The sequence below is a fragment of the Ictalurus furcatus genome, chromosome 9 (assembly GCF_023375685.1).
Source record: "Ictalurus furcatus strain D&B chromosome 9, Billie_1.0, whole genome shotgun sequence".
Classification (NCBI taxonomy): domain Eukaryota; kingdom Metazoa; phylum Chordata; class Actinopteri; order Siluriformes; family Ictaluridae; genus Ictalurus; species Ictalurus furcatus.
In genome coordinates, this window is record NC_071263.1 from 15,174,130 (window position 1) to 15,196,195 (window position 22,066).

At 37.4% G+C, this 22,066-nt stretch overlaps 1 protein-coding gene across 1 annotated transcript; it reads right to left on the reverse strand.

Annotated features, from left to right (window-relative positions):
- Positions 1 to 6,731: 6,731 nt before the first annotated feature.
- On the reverse strand, positions 6,732 to 9,517 carry zdhhc22 (zinc finger DHHC-type palmitoyltransferase 22). Its single transcript, XM_053633202.1, has 2 exons — positions 9,049 to 9,517; positions 6,732 to 8,003 (listed from the first exon to the last, which is right to left on the reverse strand). The coding sequence occupies exon 2, from the start codon at positions 7,987 to 7,989 to the stop codon at positions 7,069 to 7,071; it is 921 nt and encodes a 306-aa protein (XP_053489177.1). The 5' UTR covers positions 7,990 to 8,003; positions 9,049 to 9,517; the 3' UTR covers positions 6,732 to 7,068.
- Between the last annotated feature and the right edge of the window lie 12,549 nt (positions 9,518 to 22,066).

The following is a 22,066-nucleotide window of genomic DNA, read 5'->3' on the forward strand; positions in this document are numbered from 1 at the left end:
ATATATATATATATATATTTACATATAAGCTGAATTCGGATACAGTCCCCTCTGAAACATTGTTTTTGCTGTCGACTGAAGACATTTGGGTTTGAGATCAGAAGATGTATGAGAAAAGAGTTCAGAATTTCATTTCAGCTTTTCTTTCCTGGTATTAAAATGTAGATGTGTTAAACAACATATAAAATAGCACATTTTTGTATCAGCTTGTAGGCAAGCAAAAATATTAGAACGTTTGACTGTCAGATGTTTCTTGTTACCCAGGTGTGTCCTGTTAGAATGATTGTTTAAGCAATAAATAGCTCTGAACATCTTTTCTTGGTTTTAGCCTGCAGTTTCACCTGTGAAGACTGCATTTGTTGTTAAAAAGCTACCTATTGGAGAAAAGCAAGCTATTCTGAAGCTGAGAAAAGAGGGAAATCAATCAGATATCGGTCATAGCCAATACAACAATCTGGAATGTCCTGAAAAAGAAAGAAAGCACTGGTGTACTGAGCAACAGACACTGAATGGGTCAGCCAAGGAAAACAACAGCTGATGACAAACATTGTGAGAGCCAAAACAACTGTCAGTGACATAACCAACAACCTCCACAGGGCAGGGGTGAAGGTATAATAATTCACCGTTCAAAGAAGACTTCGAGAGCAGAAATATAGAAGCCATACCACAAGATGCAAACCACTCATCAGCAGTAAGAATCAGAAAGCCAGATTGGTATTCACAAAGAAATGTGACCGAAAGGCCAAAGTGTGGAGAAAGAAAGGATTTGCTCATGATCCAAAACATACAAGCTCATCTGTGAAACATGGTGGAGGTAGTGTCATGGCCTGGGCTTGCATGGCTGCTTCTGGAACAGGCTCACTAATCTTTATTAATGATGTAACTCGTGATGGTAGCAGCAGAATGAATTCAGAAGTTTACAGGAACATTTTGTCTGCCAATTTATAAAGAAATTTTAAAGCGGTTTAAGGGTACATTTTCATTTGTTTAGGTCATTACTTTCACCCTCAATGACGTTTAACATGCTATTTATTTGTAACATAATTATTCTGCAGCTATAAATCAAATTTCAGTAACAGAAAATAAAGAATCTTGTCCAAATTCATCATCACCATATTCTTATATTTTATGAAAACAGTAGACTAAGTAAACATATTAAGATTTTGGCCTAATTAACATTCTACAATCCATTATTTACTGCAGTAAATAATGGATTGCAGGGTTTAGAATATTTTCCAAATTCATATCCAATCTTTTCTAAAAATTCGGTAAGAACAGATTAAGTTTAACCACCACAAAAAGGTAAATCACATTTTACAATTTACGCATTGCAGTAGCAGAATAACACAGGATATCAACAGGACAGGACAACATTCTCTAAGTATATAAACACAGTGCACTAGTAAAAATCTCTGCACACTCTGTACTTAAGCATTGTTCTGTATTTATCAGTCTACTTTATTCAACTGCTTATTAAAATGCTTCATAAAAACACTATTTAATGCACAAAAAATCGATCAATGCATTATTTATTCATGCATCCACTCATGTGTCTATTATATCTCTTCACTTTTCTTCTCTACATTTTAAAACTGTCCCAATTTACCTAAATCATTTTTGGTCATTTGGGATTCCTTGAATATGAATCAATTATAACTTATTACTTACTTTGTTACAGTAATACATTTTAGGTATCGTAAATATGTGTCATATATTAGTCATGACATTTTCATGAAAACCTTATGGGGGGAAAAAGAAACTAGCCAAAGCTTATGCCTGTCAGGCAAACAGCCACAAAGAACTCTGTTTCCCAGAACACACCGTGGCCTACGAATCTGGTCGCCATGAAATACACTTCCCACCAACAGACTCTGTCACGTTTACATTCACCTGATTACTAATCACCCACATTCGAGAACAATCACACCTCACAGTATATAAGAGCCTCTTATATAAGGGGCATGTATATAAGGGACAATAGCACTTTAGTTCTATTATGTCATTCTCTTTACTTAATTAATTGTCCTGTTCAAAAGCAAACGTGTTTTGATAGTCAGCTCTTGACATTTTAGAGGTGAAATTAAGACTATTTGTTTAAGTAAAAAATCAAATCCCTAATAATTGTTATAATGCACAAAATACTTTTTTCCATCTAGATTAAATTTTTAAATAGCATCTATATTTAATTGCATTTGCTTACCTGTCCACAATTCTGATCACAGTATGATTGCAAGCCTAAATCAGAATTGGATATTAAAAACAATTAGAAATATCTTATATTTTTCTCTTACTGGAACTTTTTGTCTTGGTAATTTTGTTGGTTAGTTCAGCTTACTCTCCGAGTTGTTTTCACATTGTGGACAACTTTTGGTTATTGTGGGAAACACTGCTGTCTCATTTTTTTATGGAGACTTTGGGTGTGTATGTGTTTGGGGGATTGTGAGAGTAAACAAAACATGCCAATGCTTTGAAGGATGTGAACTGGAACGGAGTAATGTTAGTCAATTGCAAATCTGTTTTTAGAGGATTTAAACCTAATATGGTGAACAAATTATATTATAGAATTCAGGCAATTTTACTGGGGTTATCTCATACAGTGTGGCAAGTAATAATCTGGAAAGACCTTTGTAATATCACAGTCTAAAACTGGATTTAAAGAGAAGCAAATCAGTAAATGAATCACATGAAAATGAATCACATGAAAATGAAACACATGCAAATGAATCACATGAATATGAATCACATGTAATGAATCACATGTAATAGAATCACATGCATATGAATCACATATAAATGAATCACATGAAAATGAATCACATGTAAATGTATCATATGAAAATGAATAAATAAATTAAAATGTAGAAATAGCTTATATTGATGAGACATGATGCTATTATGTTTCCTATGAAACCCATACAAGTTGCTATCATCTTATTGTAATTTTCCAGTCATGTGACTTGTGATTAGTTGAAGCAGGAATGCTAAATAGGCCTTTAGGCTATGCAGTTGGAGGTTCATGTCATTTGTAGAAATTATATTTAGAGGGTTCTTATTGTGTTTGTCAATGGCCTGCAGTGGGTAATGATACAAGTTCTCTTCTCTTTAATGGAAACATTTGTACACTTATCCCTGAGAATACATATTCAGATGAGTTTTGTGCAATAGCTGTCCAGGTGGCTGAGGTCCTGGTCCAGCTGTTGTCTCTGATCGTTAGCCTGAGGAATGGTGACTGGATATACAACTCACTGTCACATATATAAGTATATAACGATATAAGTGCAAGGCTGTAATCACCTCAGCCTAGACACATAGTACAGGAGATGTATGGAATGATCCAGGATTCTTGGTAGCAGGTAATGTGCATACTCAGGATAAGTTCTCTCCACAGGTCCTCAGCCTGATACACTGGCCTAATGTATTCCTCCATCCAGTTCCCACAGTATGTTCAAGCAGATGGGTGGGCTGATAATACCAGTCAGCTCTGTACATTCTCAGAGCTGGCTGAGCACTACATGTACTTGGCCATCTACCATCAGCTATCCTTTCATAACACAGAGGTTACAGGGGTCTGTGGAAATTAGTTTATTCTTCCTCAACAAGGTCTGTCACATTTGACATAATTGTGATTAAGGAACTGACTTGAATTTTCCATTGTATTTCTTCCACTTTTCTCAAATAAACATACCACTATAGGCCCTGGAGCTAATGTATCAGCGTGTCTTTTTATCTAACATGTTTTAGCAACAGATACATCCTGACTAAATTTTGCTGTACTATTTTTTTTTTTTTACATTTTTGACTGAGAATGATGATGAAAATACATGGTAATGTGTAAAATTACATCAGTAAACTAACTGAAAATGAAATCTATACTTATTTAATGCATTCTATATTTATGCATGTTGAAAAATGATTGTTTAATGTACCAATGTATTGCAATCACCACATTTAATTACAATCAGCTCAAATAAATACACACTAAGCTCAATTAACTGTGTTAAGATTATGTTATGTGTGAACAGTTGTGATAGGACTATCCGCATAATAAAATATGTGCTCCAAAAAAGCATGGCTAATACTGCCCTCACCTGGTTGATGTGTTTCTCGAGGGAAGGCAGCAGTGAAGTAGGTGTATGCTGACTTGTACACAATGCAACAGACTGTACTGACAATGCCGAGAACACAGAAGGGGTTTTAACAAGGCCATAAGTTATTACCAGACACTCAAAGTGGCTAGAGGTGGTATTTCATTCATCCATGCAGTCTTCAGCTCCTGGGAGTCAGACCAAAAAATATAATCTTATTAACTCCCAAGTTCCCTGCAGTTGTTCTGAGGCTGCTGTTAACAGAGGCATAGCTGAATTCTCAATGGTCTATATCATGCGTAGAGACTGCCAACATTGTCTTCATCAAAAAAGAAAACCTGCTGCCATGCAAGAAGTTAATGGCTTAATAAATCCCTCACAGACTGCGGATATACCCAGGAGAGGGAAGAAGCAGCTTTGTGATGTAGTTTCAGGGCCAGTGGTTTTCTAATTTCGTCGCTCTGGTCTTAATGAACACATTTACAAGGTCTGGTTATGATACTTAGGAGGCAGAGTCATCATGCAAAATACTTGTAGAGTTGCAGGACAATTGTCTTTGCATACACATGACAAAGTCTGGATCAGGACATTAATGTATTCATACATACAGTGCCCATTAGAATAGGGATCGGTCACTAAGATAACTAAGGTCACTAACAGCTCCTGAGTTAATCAAAAATGAAACAACTTGAAAATGATTTTTAGAATCATTTTTAAACTGCAAAGGTTAGTTTAACATTTCTGTTAATCCATCAGTTCTAGCTCTTCAGGCAACAAAAAGTACCAACAGCAAGAGGAGGTAAAGCAGGAGGAGGTACCTATAAGTGATTCTGACCAAACTGATGTGCAACTGATCTAGAATGGGTTGTTGGGCCAAGGAGGTAGACTCCAAATGTTCTGCTACGTGCCTCTGGTTCTGTTCTGCGAACAGAGACATTCCGCATATTTGACTTCTCATATTTGTTAGTTGTTATTTCATACTCCTGAGCCTCTGCCCTATTTCCATTTATTCAGCAGTTTGTTAGCATAAATGGACATGTGGAAGAGCTGTAATTAAATTTTACCCTGACTATTTCTGTGGTAAAATGTTTATATACAGGAAGCATGTAAGGCTCCAATGAGCCATTTTAGTGGTGCAGATTAGCTCTCTATAGCTAGCTCAGGATGAGGAGGGATGGTTGTCTGAGTCATAGTGGTCGTTCATCAGGCACACTGACAGTTGCTGAAATAGTTCATTTTTCCTCAATAAATAAATGACCAAGTATAATATTTTTGTCTCGTTTGTTTAATTGGGGTCTCTTTGTCTACTTTTAGGACTTGTGTGATAATCTGATGAGGTTTTAGGTTGTATTTATGCAGATATATAGAAAATTCAAAAGGGTTCACAAACTTTCGAGCACCACTGTAAGTCAAAATTTTGGGCTGTTTGCTCGGAAATAGTGATGAGACAGTGATGTTTCAAATTTCAGCAAGGCAGGGTGAGGCAGTGCAATAGCAAGTGTAGTAATATTGGGTGGGACACTATTACTTAATATTGCCAAATATGTACTTGAATATTGTAATTCTTTATACAAGCGGCAATGCAATTATACCTGTAAGTTACTTATAAAAGCATGTTTGGGTTCCCCCTCCCCCAAGTAATACTCATATTTAGTATAATCTAAGATTTTTATTGATGGAGATCAGAGATAACTGTGCTTTAAAAACACCAACATATTTCAGGTGTTTTGCCTGGATAGAAATGTCACAGCAGAAGTTCTGAGTACTGAATAGCCCTTGAAGTTGTTGCTAAATTCTAAAAAGAAAAAGTAAATTGACATTGTGACTGACATTTTCTTGGATTATGAATACACAAATGACCAACTTAATATTAAATACTATAGCTTTTAACATTGGGATAATTGGTTTGAAATTACGAAACTAAATAAGCAGCACTAAGCATAGAAATGAGGAAAAGCAGTAAAATAAACAGTAGCTGAAATATTAATAAATAAATTCATAAAAAGCACAGTGGAAGGGACTTTAAATTATTGGGTTGTTAACATTTGACTTTCAGGGTCCATCAGCAGGTCCAGACTCCTCACTCTTGTAACTACCATTCCTATTCATTGCTCTGTACTGAAAAAATTGTAATAGTTAATATAACAATGTGCTTTAGAATAAATAAATGTAATAATGACTCGGAAACAGTTCTCCAGTTCCTGAACACAAAATGACCGTAAATTAAATCTTCCACGAAGACCTGATCCAGTTAGGATGTAAAATGATGGCTGGAATGCATTCATTCCATAATTTTATCTAGGAGTATAGCAACAAGTAGGCGGGGTATGAAATGACTCATGGGGTTAAAAGTGTAGAAGCATGCACTGAGTGATTAGAATAAACACTCCTGGGTCACTGCAATGTTGCACAAAACTGTCTATTATCATTATTATCACCTGTTATTACTAATTTTAAAAAGGCACAGCTGCAGGTGAAATGGTATGTATAGAATGTTTGTTAACACTGCTAATCAATGCATGAGGTGCAAATACTGTATTAATGCTTACTCTCATGTAGTCACATCCTTTACAAATATGTGTCTAAAACATTTGCTTTGCTTATTATAATGTTCAAAGGTTTAGTGCAGCTTTCTATCTACTTGAAATGTGTAATGATGCCATAGGGTCATCAAATTTCATTTTGTGCAGTCTTGCTGCTTCAAACGATGGTTGTGATGGTTTCTTATAAGATCAGGTATAAATCCCTCATTAATTCTAGTTTATCAAATGGATAATTCCTAATCAAAACTATGGTCTAGGAATTCAATAAAAAAACACCATTTAATCGGAATGACACTGATGAACATCAATAGATGTATTAATTCTAAGTGAGAAATGCCACCTAATCTCTACAACAATGTCATCATTTCTTCATCCTGCAAATCACTTAGAACAGCAGATGCCGTATGAAGTCTTCATATCTAAGCACTTAATAAATATAGTCAGTTATGCTTGTGGTCATGATAACTATGCCAGTTTCCTGGAGTCGTCTCCACAGTCTGTACCGGTAGAAAGAGGCCCAGTACCCAGCGGGAACCAAATACATCACTCAAATTGGATCGCCATGTTCCTCTGCTCTCCACTAGCTGCCCTTTCTGTAGCTGGCACCAGGTTTGTCCGCGGGCCACAAGCAAGATTTGTTGGCAGCAGAAACCAGCGCTCACCAAACCAATGCCTAGCCATACATAGAGCATGATGATCAGAAAGAACTGAAGGCCTGAGATGGCACCTAGAAAAAGAGGGGGGAAAATTAAGTATGCTTCAGGCAGTGGTTCGGGAATAGATCTCTCCACATTGTGAGAAAATAAAAACAACTTACCGAGGAAGAAGTAACCTGTGGAGAGGGGTAAAAGTGTGAGGAAGGTCAAAGGGTTTTCAAAGGAGATGGCATACTCTATTGTGAGATAGGCTACCCCAAGCACCAGAGAGTATAGGCAGGTACAGGACGTGTAGATACTGAACATGATAAAATAGCGCATGTTCCTGTTCCCTATGCAGTTTCCCGTGAAGAAACAATGGTGGTCCCGTTTTAGAATGACTTTCTTACACAGTTTGCAGAAGTGCCGGCCATTAAGGAGGTAGTGAGCATCCACTCTGTCTGGACAGTCAGGTGAACAGACTGGAATAATGTTCTCATTGGCACTCTCTGCTGGAAACCATACAGTCATTGAGTAATTACCGAGTGCATTGAGCATGAAAAATAGTAAAATAGTAATGTGGAGCAGCATGACAGGACTCAGTGTAACATTTTGGGTTTGGAAAATAGTGGGGATGAAAAGGAAGAAATGGAGAACAAAGGTGACTGCTGTGGCAGTATAGAAGTAGGCTGGCGCAATAGCATTGAGCATTCGCAGTTTCAGCATCCTGACAATTATACCTGTGGTTAAATGAGATAACAGAATATTGGTTACACAACGGCAGTTAAATAATGCTGAGATTTTTTTCTCTCTCAAAGTTTATTAACAGGTATTGTGATGCAGTTGTCTCATTTATTCAAGAACTTCCTAAATCCAAAATCTGTATTTTGTGGCTTGTTCCTTGGTGCTGACGCAGCCAGCCAGAAACATCTATATGGACATTGCCCGCACTACATGACACACTGAAAAGGTGAGTCATGCTATTGTTTTTAAGATTTTTTTAACTGCTCTGTAATACATGTAGAAACCAGTGTTTTATTACGATTTCACATGAACAAATTCGTACTGCAATGCTGTTGCACTCTTAGAAATAAAGGTACCATAGTGTTATGTTTTCCTTTTAGATGGGGGGAGGGGTGTTTAAAATAATTTAAGGTATATAATTGGACCACTACACTAAAAACTAATTAAAGGTACACCACATGCACTTTCCTAGGTAAAAGATACATGCATCCTTGATGATACCACAACAAAAAAGTACAGTTTGGCACTTTTATTTCTGAGAGTTTCCCCAAAATGAATTAATAAAAGTTTCTAATAATAATAATAATAATAATAATAATAATAATAATAATAATAATTATTATTATTATTATTATACAAAAATGTGCGCTGTGAACATAATCTAATCAATTGCACACAAGCCTAATAGCCTAATAGGTTGTTCAAAGTCCATTTGTGTTATTTTTTTGTTTATCTGTGTCAGAAATCCTGTCAATGGGAAAATATAATGCAACCTTTCTGTCGCAGCCAAGAAAACAGGGTTATTCACGTGTAAATGGATCTGCACTGTACTTTCATAATGCAACACACCAGAAACTCGGAAATCTAGAGGCTGTCTATTCCATTCCTGTTAACAGCTTCAGCAGGACAACCCACACAAACACACACACACACGCACGCACGCACGCGCGCACGCACACACACACAAACACACTATATGCCGCTATCAACATTATATAAGATTTCATAAGGAGAACCATTTCTGGTCCATGTAAGCTTTACCGTGCCTGATGATTATATCCGTTGAGCTGTTTTTTCAGTCCCGGAGCTCATGTCTCACGCGCGCGTTAAACAGTGAAATAATTCATTCAGAAAAAAAGCAGGAGAGAAATACCGGTTGCCAAGACGATATGTGTGCACCTGCCATGCCATACCATAATTCCGTTGTGTGCAGATAGTGTAGCACCTCCTGTGGCAACCTTATCAGGAGGAAAACACCAAGCGGATGCATGGGAGCACGCAAGGACAATTAACCCCATCTGCCATCTGTGGTTTATAGCCACTACACATGCTTCCAAACCAGTTAGATAATTAGAGCTCTCTATATAAAAATATAGTCTTTATGTTTGAGGGGTCGCATATTTGTAAGCACATCAAGTAGGATGTAGGTTAGGCAATTTATCTGCATGCACTGCACTACACAATCCAAAACAGACGTGACTGAATTTTAAGGGCGTCCCCGTTTTCCATGTTTTACATTTAACGTTAATTCCTCAGATCTTTGTCCCAACGCCTATAAACTGCGTAAAGTCACGTATTAGACTGTTAGAGGAGAAAGAGATAATGGTGGAAAGCAACGCATTAGGGGGGGGACATCACGTAGATCGTTAATATGTGAAAGTGGTGTAACTTTGCAGACGCTCCCTAAGCAGATGGGCGCTCCCCTTGTTCCTTGGTGCTGATGCAGCCAGCCAGAAGCGTCTAATCGGACATCGCCTGCACTACGTGACACACTGAGAAGGTGAGCCATATGCTATTGTTAAGATTTTAATATTATTATTATTGTTATTTAAACTGCTCCGTAATACATGTAGAACCCAGTGGAGTGTGTTTTATTATGATTCCACACGAGCAAAAAAATAAATAAATAGAGAAAGCGTATTTATTTATTATGATTAAGTTGAACGGCTTTGAAAAGTGGGCGTATTGATTTCTGACTAGTATTTGTATAGCAGCCGCAGCACTACTGTGCTGTACATGGTGAGCTTCAAGGCGCACTTTCTGGTTTCGTTTATCGCTGTGTACCTATATATATATAGAGAGAGAGAGAGAGAGAGAGAGAGAGAGAGCATAGCAATGAATTGAATTTTGCGTAGGCGCGCTGAATAGCAATTCACTCATTAATTCACTGTTGATACGTTTTGATATCTGTTGGTTTGTTTACACCTCAAGAGGTTTCTAGATCTTTCTTGAGTCTGCACTGTAAGCTGTATTGTGCAGAGAGACTGGGCACTTTAAGGTGTATAGTACGTGAGTGAAAAGTTGAATGTCCCTAAAGAACTTGTGGTTTTGTCAGCTGACACTTCACCAGAGAAATTGCTCTGGTTTATCAGGATTAAGAGAGTGACTTCACCATCCATCTTCTCTGATGTGTAGGCCTGTGGTGAGGGCTGTACACACATCACACCAGCACCAATAGCCTGCAAATGAATCTTCTGGCACATAACCTTCTCCTACAACTTGCATAATAAATTTCTAAAATTCTTTCGTCCTTGTCATACTACATTGTCTGTAGTAATGGGAGAGAAAAAAATGGCATTATTTGTCATCTTCCTGACACATCATAACTTACTAGCCAACTACACACTTTTTCTGATGAAAAAAGTATTCTAATAATCCTGTTGAAAGTCTCTGTGGCATTTGTGCTTTTGTTCCAAGTCTTTTTTTTTTTTGTCAAATGCCGGAGTTAGTGTTTAATTTGGACTTCAGCGAAAACTGTGAATGGGTGACATTTGCAGCCTTTATCATATATGAAGCCCATCCATTTGGTAAAGTTAAGCACATTCACTATTTAAGCATAAGGGCAAATTCCTTTATCCTAGAGAAAATTGATTGTGCTATGTGTACAGTAGATCATGCATACTGTAGCTACATAATGTGTCCCAGGTTGACATTTACTTCCATGTCTGATCAAGGTGTCTGTAAAAGGCTTGAATACAGGTTAAAATGTCATTTATCTTATGTCAGAATGTTTATAGTGGTTCATAATTGGACTGTCATGAATAAAGCATGAGAATGAACACCTGCTGTGTTTCGTATTTAGCTCTTCAGCTCAGTATAATTCTTTTCTCATAAAGATTGGAGAAATGCTCTTACAGGTCTTAAAATGATTTTTATTATTTTAGTTGTAGCTCAGGAATGCAGGGGAAGCTTGGCGTTGATTTATGCTGCCTTTGGCCTGAGCACACATCTACATTTTCAGGGGTTCTTCCTGATTTAGGGAATTCTATATTCTGGTGCAGATTCAATTAAGTTTAAGTCTTTATATTTCAGCCTTTTGATACAGATGCAAGTGCACATATTACTGTACATACAACATGTTTTAGTATAGGATAAACAATAGAAGTGTGATTGCCATGTAATTAGTACATCATAACAAGATTACATTGTGTGAGTACAACTTTTTCAACTCTTGCTAACATTACAGAATCTATTTGTTGTTCTCACAATTAGTTTATTGTGTCAGAGATAGAAAGGCGCTTCATTAATCATTTCATGTGGAAGTGTGAGGCTGTTCCTGTTACTGGTGGTGCAGTGTGGTGGAATCGTCAATTGGTGGCTTTTGTTGCTTATGTTGTCCTTGGTAATGATTTATCATAATGAATATATATACATGTATCATAGTGAGCTGTATCATTTTGTGAAACAAAAACTATGTACATAAATTTGTTGCATGAGGGAGAATATATAGGTAAAATAGAGATTATACATATAATACAGTTAGACAGTCCTCCAGAAACACCAATTATTTTGTTTATAAAGTCCTTTTGTTTTGCCATTCTGTTATGTCATTCCTCTACTTTGGCATGTATTAAAAGGCTCATAGAATTAGTAATTAGAACGTTAGTGCATACTTTTTTACAGTTTTTCTACAATGTGTTTTGTAGCTTTTTGTTAACTCGAAATGGTTTTCCTGCATTTTTTTTTTAAAGGAAGACATAAGAGCATCCAGCAAACAGTCAAAGGCAAAATGTTTTGTATTGGGCAGCACTACACAACAGATGCATGAATATTTAATGGTGCTTTTGGCTGAGATTGAAAAGTGATACATCCTTCTGCAGTAAACCCACAGCCACAGGAGGTGTGTGTGAGGGTGGAAAGGCACTGGCTAGTGGTCTGAACACTGCACCAATTCACAAGTTCATATGAGTCAGCTGGGAGTCTCGGGTCCCACAGATTTGCGACTGCACAGCAATACTCATTTAGAAATGTTTGAACAGCTGGCAAGTGCACATTTTATTTCTTGGTTACTGGTGCCTTGATGCTCTCCTTTGGAGATTTGGGAGATTTGTGTGTTCCTTGCTCAGTGAATTCATTCCTCATGGTCTTGCCAAACCCTTAATGTAGCTTCATTATTCAAAAAATGGGCTTCTTGCTTTACATCCAGTCAGAAACTCCTTATACAGCTTCTAAAGCTTTGGCACTAATGCACTGACCTCAGTTTTAGACTGACAAGTTTATTGAGGGGAAAACACATGGCCATGTGGGTGACAGATTGGTAGCTTTTGGCAATAGGATGTTGTGTTGCATTGTTGCAATCTCAAGCGTTCACGGAGACTGAAGGGAACAAACAGTGCACTGTGGATCTGTGCCTGTGCTTAGCCTAATATTTGATCTATTATTTGTTCAAGAATGGGATTCCTAATAAGATAATAAAAACAGTTTGCTGTTATAGGAAAATAATCAACGGTGGAATAGATGATTATATTACAATAACAGCAACTCCCAAAGTCTTTTACTTCTCTGGCAATTTGCCAATGCTAACAATTCTTAGTTTATTAATAGACACATTACATCTTTAACCATTTATAGTTACATATAATTAATGTTGTGGAATGTCCACAAGACAAGTTAGTTCCTGTTACTTGCATTATAACATATAAACAGTCATTCCCTCACCATCTTCTTTTCTTTTCCTCTCTTGATATTAATAAGGCAGCACAAGCAACCTGTATTGTTACTGAGCAACGTCCTCTGTCCTGAAAACTTTCCTGTGGGGTAACACTTATTGACAAATTACAAGGCGCTGACTCCTGTGACTCCTTTGATAAATCTACTTACAGAAACCTTCACCATATCAAAAATTACATGTTTTTTCATTAAATATAACATTTTTAAAAATCTGTTTATTATCAGGCTTAGGTTATGTGGAATGTTATAGAAACGATAAAGTATTAGAACAAGCACATTAATATATGCTTCTGATTTATTACAGTCAGCACTACTTTTAGAGCTGCTATTATAGAAATTATTATAAAATATTATAGAAAATGAACACCAACCAGTCAATCAGATTTTAGCATTCAACAGCACTGTGCTATAAAGAGATAAATATTGTTTTGCTTTTGTAATGTTATCACTTCCCTAGATTTACTGTAAATCCTTATATCCATCAATTCCTTTTATGCTTGAAATAATCTGTATTACATGCTTTGTTGCTGTTCTTGTCTATACTAATAAGAAATTGCTTTAAAATCATTTATTTAAAACCACTCTTGACATGTATCTCAAAAAGGTAACACCTTAAACTCCAAGCTAACTATGTGGTTATTCATCATTGAAAAGGATTTGAGGAACGTGAGACTAAATGCACCGTTGAGTCCTGGGAGGTTTTGCTGTTAATGAACACATATGACACTCAGTAATTAGTTTAAGGAATGGTTGAATGCAAGCTGTATTAACTCCTCTCTAAAGCTGTACTAACTCCTCTCTAAAGCGGTATTAATTCCTCTCTAAAGCTGTACTACTCTCTAAAGCTGTACTACTCTCTAAAGATGTACCAACTCCTCTCTAAAGCTGTACTAACTCCTCTCTAAAGCTGTACTAACTCCTATCTAAAGCTGTACTAACTCCTCTCTAAAGCTGTACTAACTCCTCTCTAAAGGGGTATTAATTCCTCTCTAAAGCTGTACTACTCTCTAAAGCTGTACTACTCTCTAAAGATGTACCAACTCCTATCTAAAGCTGTACTAACTCCTCTCTAAAGATGTACCAACTCCTCTCTAAAGCTGTACTAACTCCTCTCTAAAGCTGTACTAACTCCTCTCTAAAGCTGTATTAACTCCTCTCTAAAGCTGTACTAACTCCTCTCTAAAGCTGTATTAACTCCTCTCTAAAGCTGTACTAACTCCTCTCTAAGGGGTATTAATTCCTCTCTAAAGCTGTACTACTCTCTAAAGCTGTACTACTCTCTAAAGATGTGCCAACTCCTATCTAAAGCTGTACTAACTCCTCTCTAAAGCTGTACTAACTCCTCTCTAAAGCTGTATTAACTCCTCTCTAAAGCTGTACTAACTCCTCTCTAAAGCTGTATTAACTCCTATCTAAAGCTGTACTAACTCCTCTCTAAAGCTGTACTAACTCCTCTCTAAAGCTATACTAACGCCTCTTTAAAGCCGTACTAACTCCTCTCTAAAGCCGTACTAACTCCTCTCTAAAGCCGTATTAATTCCTCTCTAAAGCCGTATTAACTCCTCTCTAAAGCTGTATTAACTCCTCTCTAAAGCTGTATTAACTCCTATCTAAAGCTGTACTAACTCTTCTCTAAAGCTGTACTAACTCCCCTCTAAAGCTGTACTAACTCCTCTCTAAAGCTATACTAACTCCTCTTTAAAGCTGTACTAACTCCTCTCTAAAGCTGTACTAACTCCTCTCTAAAGCTATACTAACTCCTCTCTAAAGCTGTACTAACTCCTCTCTAAAGCTGTATTAACTCCTATCTAAAGCTGTACTAACTCTTCTCTAAAGCTGTACTAACTCCCCTCTAAAGCTGTACTAACTCCTCTCTAAAGCTGTACTAACTCCTCTCTAAAGCTGTACTAACTCCTCTCTAAAGCTGTACTAACTCCTCTTTAAAGCTGTACTAACTCCTCTCTAAAGCTGTACTAACTCCTCTCTAAAGCTGTACTAACTCCTCTTTAAAGCTGTACTAACTCCTCTCTAAAGCTGTACTAACTCCTCTCTAAAGCTGTACTAACTCCTCTCTAAAGCTGTACTACTCTCTTAAGCTATACTAACTCCTCTGAAAAGCTGTACTAACTCCTCTTTAAAACTGTACTAAATCCGCTCTAAAGCTGAACTAACTCCTCTTTAAAACTGTACTAAATCCGCTCTAAAGCTGCATTAACTCCTCTCTAAAGCTGTACTAACTCCTCTTTAAAACTGTACTAAATCCGCTCTAAAGCTGTACTAAATCCGCTCTAACAGAGTTTGGCTTGATACAGTACAATTCCCAAGACCCTGATTTGGTTATAGGTTTGATGGAGATTACAAAGCACTTATCTGAGTCACTTTGTGTAAGGCCTTCTGCTAAATGCTGTAAATGTGAAAGGAATCTATATTGCCATGCATTTAATTTGTATTTTAATGAATGTACAAATAGTAAATGGCACACTTATATAGTGCTTTACACTGTGTCTCATTCACACACCAAAATGGTAGCAGAGCTGCCATGCAAGGCGCTAAATTGCCATCAGGAACAACTTGGGGTTCGGTGTCTTGCCCAAGGACACTTCGGCATGTGGAGTCATGTGGGCCAGGAATCGAACCGCCAACCCTACGATTAGTGGACAACCTGCGCTACCAACTGAGCCACAGCCGCCCCGGTATACATATAGCCATACTGCCTGACTCTAATCTGGTGTCGGAACCTGTGTCTTTTGGCAGCACAATCACTTTGATCACTGTTGACAGACAGTATTTACAGTCCGTCACATCCAGTCTACCTTAATTAGGCACCTCTAAGTCTATTAGACGTTAAAGGCTTCTTGAGGTTCAATGACAGTAGAGACTGTCTGAGGGAAAGGTTTCTTTTGTTCTGAGCCACAACACTGAATTCCTGCGCAGAGTGACGGTATAATTATTGAAGCCACTTTAATACTATCGTATCAGGTTTCATCTCAAAGAGCCTTTCGCATCATCTGCCATTTGCCATGCCACCAAACTTCCACTTGGACCTACCAGTGGGTTCTGAGATCGCTCTATTTTCAGTTAGCCCAGAAACCTGATGCTCCAACTGGGAAAATGTCAGACATGTAGGAGAGGGAATCACACTTCATGTGAGGACACTCTCTTTTTGTTAACCCAGTTTTTGAGTTTTTAGTACAGTAGCACATATTGTCGGCTCTAATTAGGGCTCGGCACTAATATTTATAGAGAATTTTGATTTAGTAAAATTGGAAAGATTTATTTCTGTGCATGAGCAGTTCTTGTTTCAAGTGGCATAAGCAATGGCTTGGGGCCCACAGACCACTTTAATATCATTTGGCGAAAAGGTTTACTGTATGGGAGAGCGAGGCACAACCTAATTCGGGGCACGTTCTAACAGACTTTATTTAGTAGTTTCCATGTACACTGGTATGATGAAACTTCCTGTCTTTACTGGTTGCCATACCAACTATGTGTCAAACGACTTTAGAAGATATCAAGGGAAGATCATTTTATCATAGTGTTAATTTTCAGCTCTGCATTTCCTTTTTATGATTTTATTTACTGCAGCTCAAGGAAGACAGACAGGGGCGTACCTGTGCGTGTGTTATCTCTTTGCCGTAGTTATGTTGGCTTTCGCTTTGGATTTGTTCTGTCTTCATTGTCAAGCATTACAATTTGTTGTATGTAAACTGACATTATTTAATAATTCATGACTTTATGATTTTATAAGTTAAGAAGTTAAGAAATGTTTTTACTGACATAATATCATAGTTTATCCTGTATGTTGTTTTTAATTAAATCAGATTCAATTGTTAGAAGTGAATTTTAAGCTGTCATATGGTCATGTTACAATGTACTGTACCCCTCACATGTTACAATGTTTCACTTCTCTTCTTTCCGATTAACTAATGGTTTATTCATAAAACAAGACCAAATATTTGTACCAGACATTTGTAAAATTAATATGAAAAAAGAAAAGTACTTTGAACCCTAAGTACTTTTCCACAAACTTGAGAAAACAAAAAGTTTGTGTCCAGCTCTCCCCTATGTAGTAACTTACGTAACTAACATTAACCTATCACAAAGAAGCAGCAATCATGAACACCTTTAAGAAATGAATGCTAATTAATTGGATTTAGTCAGTTTGTCTGCTTTTTTGCTTCCACTTGTTGATGTATTTTAAATGGAAAAAGTTGGTGGCTGACTAGCAAGCTAGCTAGTGTCTAGAGTAAGAGGTGTTATGCTAACACACACTAAGTTGCTATTACTAGCTATGACAGCAGTAGACCGTTGACTTTAAAAATAATCACTGCTCAGTTGTTTTTTTGTTTTGTTTTTTTTCCAGAACTGTAGCAACTTACACATGATCACAACCAGTGAAGAATGATTTCAATCCTGTCACTATGCTAAGTAGCCTAATGGTGTAATGATCATTTTTCAGGTTCAGGAAATATTTTGGGTCTTCATCAGCATTAAAAACAACAGAAAGTGAATTTTCCCATTTTCTACCTAATTTAGTTTTTGTCCATTCCCACCCACCAGCCAGCTCTGCCTTATCATAAGAAAGACTTCAGATGAATTCTTCATGTCTTCATCTGAGACATATGAAACTAGACGCTGCATATTTTTGAACTGCCACTTATATTGCATCAGGGCAGCAAAATACACCCGGATGAAAGAGCTATCGACCCTCTTCTGCATGCTTGAGTCAGTTGTCCCTTAGGGCCCCCAAATGTTGAAAAACTGCCTTGCTTCAATGTAAAGTATTTTCACACAAACCATAATTTAAGTTATGTTCCTTTGCTTTTATGGCCCCCAGGAACAATTCCATCTTTGGCCACTAGAGGGCACCCTGATTGTCATTACAGAACTTCTGTTGTCTTCCCCCATTTTGTGTTTTAAAGTGCACTTGTTATGTTTTTTCAAATATTACCTTTCATGTAGTGTGTTATAGAGCTGTTTGTGAATGTGAAAACGTCTGCAAAGTTTCAAAAATCAAAGTGCATGACAAACGGGTTTATTGATTCCCTTAAAGAAGGAACCGATTCTGAACAGCTGAAATGAATCGTAAGTAATTCCAGACTTCCTTCCTGTTCAAACCTACTTAGGTTTGTAACAAAAAGCCCCGCCTCTGGTCTTCATTGACTGCTCGCTAACAGAGGTAGGCCAATCACAACAGACTGGGACATCTGACAAATCAGAGCAGAGTATGCTCTCTGAAAGGAGGAGTTTAGAATGAATCCTTTAGAATGGATCATTTAACGAGTCGTTTGTGACACTGAGGAAAAAAGGTAATGCTGCAGTTTAAATTATGAGCACATTAAAGTGTTTTTTGACCTTGGATGCATGTAAAGCTATTGTATGAGACCTTTAAAATAAAATTAGGCACATTTCAAAACTCTAATAGGTGCGTTTTAACCATTCCTATGTATGTTTCATTTTCCTGATTGATTAGTGCTCCTATTTGAGTTCGCTGGTTTTTCTCCTCAGTTGCTGGAGCATTGCATCAAGTTAGGTTATGTTTGTTTCTGAGTTCTCACAGTTGTTATTTTTCAGTTTCTGCGCTGTTTGTTTTTATTTAGTGTTTTCTTTCCTAGTTGTGCTAAGTTTCGGATCACCCTAGTTCCTAGTGTGTTTATTCCTCGTGTTTGTTTTCCTGAGCCTGTTCCCCATGTCTGTCTCCTAATAAAGGAGATCTGCATTTTGTAGGCGCCTCTCTGGACTCCCATCATGACATTTGCATTTTAAGGATGTCATTAGCTCTACATATCATTTTACTTAGTACAAAATTCTCATAACTGCCAGCAGTACAATGTCTCTTATCATTTAGGAAATTGTCTACAATATGTTCCCTTTTTCCCACGTAATGAAGACAAAACCGAAATAATTGTTTTTGGTCCCCCGAGATTGAGAGATGGTCTCATTAATGAGCTTCGTAATCATTTCCCCTCAATTTCTTCCCAGGTTAGGAACCTGGTATCATCCTAGACTCAGAATTATGCTTAACCAAGCAAATAAATTTGGTCGTTAAGAATAGTTTTGATCAATTACGGATTATTTCTAAACTTAAAACATTTTCATCTTTCCAAGATTTGGAGAAGGTTATTCATGCTTTTATCACATCACGGATAGATTATTGTAATTCATTGTACTTGGGTCTGTCTCAGTCATCTCTTGCTCGTCTCCAGATGGTTCAGAATGCAGCTGCAAGGCTGCTGACCAGGGCAAATAAATAAAGATCATGTCACCCCAAATTTAGCATTGCTCCATTGGCTCCCTGTCCATTTTAGGATCCAGTTTAAGATTCTGTTGTTTGTCTTTCAAACTTTTAATGATCAAGCTCCTTCTTATCTCAAAGATCTTTTTACACCACATTGATCTAGCAGATTTGTAAGATCTTCTGATAGGTTTCTTCTGTATGTCCCTTGATCTATCCCGTTTTAAAACTAAGGGGGGTAGAGCTTTTCCAGTTGCCGCCCCTCGTTTATGGCATCAATTGCTAATGGACATCCACCTTGCACCCTCTATTATCATTTTTAAAAAGAGGTTGAAAGCATATCTCTTCTCCCAGGTGTTTTAATCTAATTGTTACTATTGTCTGTTTTTATTTGGTTTTATTCTGTTTTCTATTTTACTTTTTCTTACTCTGTTCAGCATTTTGGTCAGTTTTGCTGTGTTTAAATTTGCTATTTAAAAAATGTACTTACTTACTTATTTACTTTTTCAGCATGGAAGAAAATGATCAAATGTGGAGACTCATTTATAATTGGCTGCTGAACATAATATTGAAGGGTGCTGTGTAGAAACCAATGTAGCCCAGTTTTCTTTACAGTCACAAAAAGCTGTTTTACAGGACAGCACAAACCTAACAAGAAACAAGAGTGCTGCATCAACAATGATCCACAAATAACACCCTGAACTCAGCTTCACTGGTCAGCCCTTTTTTGACCTTCTCAGACTGTCACTGGGCTGCCATTGAGGACAAAAGATTACACAGGCCTCCTGGGAAGAGAACAAGAGTTTTAATGTATTCATCTTTGGCAGTCCATGTAGTCTACAGTAGTTGCATTTCTAGTTGCTTTTGTTGTTTTTTTTCCTTGTTCTGTTTCAGAATAATCTGATTGCTCAAGCACACAATGAGTATTTGGCTGACTATAAGTAAGGTTATAACAGATCTATCAATATTTAACTCAGTAATGCAGCTGTTCAAATATTTAATACAATGTATTTCTTCTTACTAGATGTTAAAGTAGTCATTGTCTTTTTAATCACCCGAGATTAAGTCTGATTCCTATCTATGGAATATTTTTAAGTTCCCGGCAATCACTTGTATAAATATTGTTCAGAGAATGCCTGATGGATTCATGATTCATGATTGGTGATCGTTTGGGCATGAGTGATGTTCTGCAAGTGAACAGATGTGAACGATCTCTGCTTGGGGCTGGACCCCAGCTGCCATTTGTGCTGCACTGTTCTTTCATATATTTCCGAAATTCTATTTGTTTTTCTTGTTCCTCATCAGAAACCCAGGTGCAAGCATGTTCAGCTGTTCATCAAAACCCTGGAGTGTTGCACTGTGCTGTGTGTATAGATCACTGAGATATGGGTCTGTATCCAAGTCAAAATGAAAACCTCCCTGTGACTAAATTGTGATTTCCTGCATCAGCTAGTACAGTGTGATCATCAGTATAATGTTGAATTGGTACAACGGATGTTTTCCATCCCAGTGTAAAATTTCAATTATAATGTATGCACTTTGAATGAGCATATGCTACCAAAACATGCATTGTCTGTATATGAGTTTAGGTGAAATAGTTAAGGAATAGCACGCAATAGGGCATTCTCATTATTGATAAGTAATCAATGAAGGGATGGTGATATATATAAAAAAAGAAGTTGGTGGAGTTTTACCATTGTAGAGTGGTTGTGTGCATACTGCCGTGACACATTTATGTTCAAACACCATGTAAAAGTGAATTTTGCATAAAATAGGTCCCCTTTAAATTAAATTAAATTGAATTAATTAGAACAACCAATAATCAACAAATAAGAGCATATTACTTAAGAAAGCTATGGTAATTAAACCAGTGAAATAAGTTTTATTTTGTGTGTGTGTGTGTGTGTGTGTGTGTGTGTGTGTGTGTGTGTGTTAAGAAGAGTGGTAGAGTCTACTTAAAGAATTGCTGACTCAGGGTTGTCTGAGGCAGATTTGTGTTGACAGTCTAGCTTGTAGATTTGTGGGCAGAAATCTAACTGTGAACTTAACGTGATGTGAGGTCACCACAAGCCTAAGCCTTAACATAGATACTATGCTGGAGGAACGAACACCATTCTTTCAAAAGATATTACCTCAGTTGGTGTTTTGATAATGGTGGTAGAGAGCACTGTCTAACACATCAGTCCTAATCTTCCATAGCTGTTCAACTGGGTTGAGATCTAGTGACTCTGATAGCCATAGGATATGATTTACATAATTTTCATCTCATCACACCATCTAGAGAGCCCTTATGCTCTGTGGATAGGGGTATTGTCATCCAGAAGGAGAGCACTCCAATCAGGAGAGAAATGTCTCATCAGAGGACAAAGGTGATCAGTCAGAATAGCTTTGTATTGATTTTCAGTGATGCTTCCCTCTAAGTGGACCCAAAAATGCCTCACACAGCATAACAGAGCCGCTAGCTTTTCCTTGAATTCGTGAGCTGTCTATAATTATCTCGTGCCGCCTCGTTTTTTTCTCATTTTGTGACATGAGTGAGCTGATGAATGTGTTCATAAAAGCTGCTTGATTTGTGTTAGCACAAATGTCCCATAAGAGCCATCTGAGTGACATTTCAAACAACACAAATGACAGCATCTTTGCAGTGACTAAGAGAACCCTGTGTGGTTATCATGTGAACGTGCATGTGATCCCAACACACCACACACCTCCTTCTCCCCCCCCCCCCCCTCTCTCTCTCGCTCTTTCCCAGCATTTTTTTCCCTGAGCTTAGTACAAATGTTCTCCTTAGCGTCCCTGAATGGCCCCTATGACAGAGTCCTGGCTCAAGACTCGGGTGCTACTTTGGCTGCCTATTGTTTTCTGCAGATATTA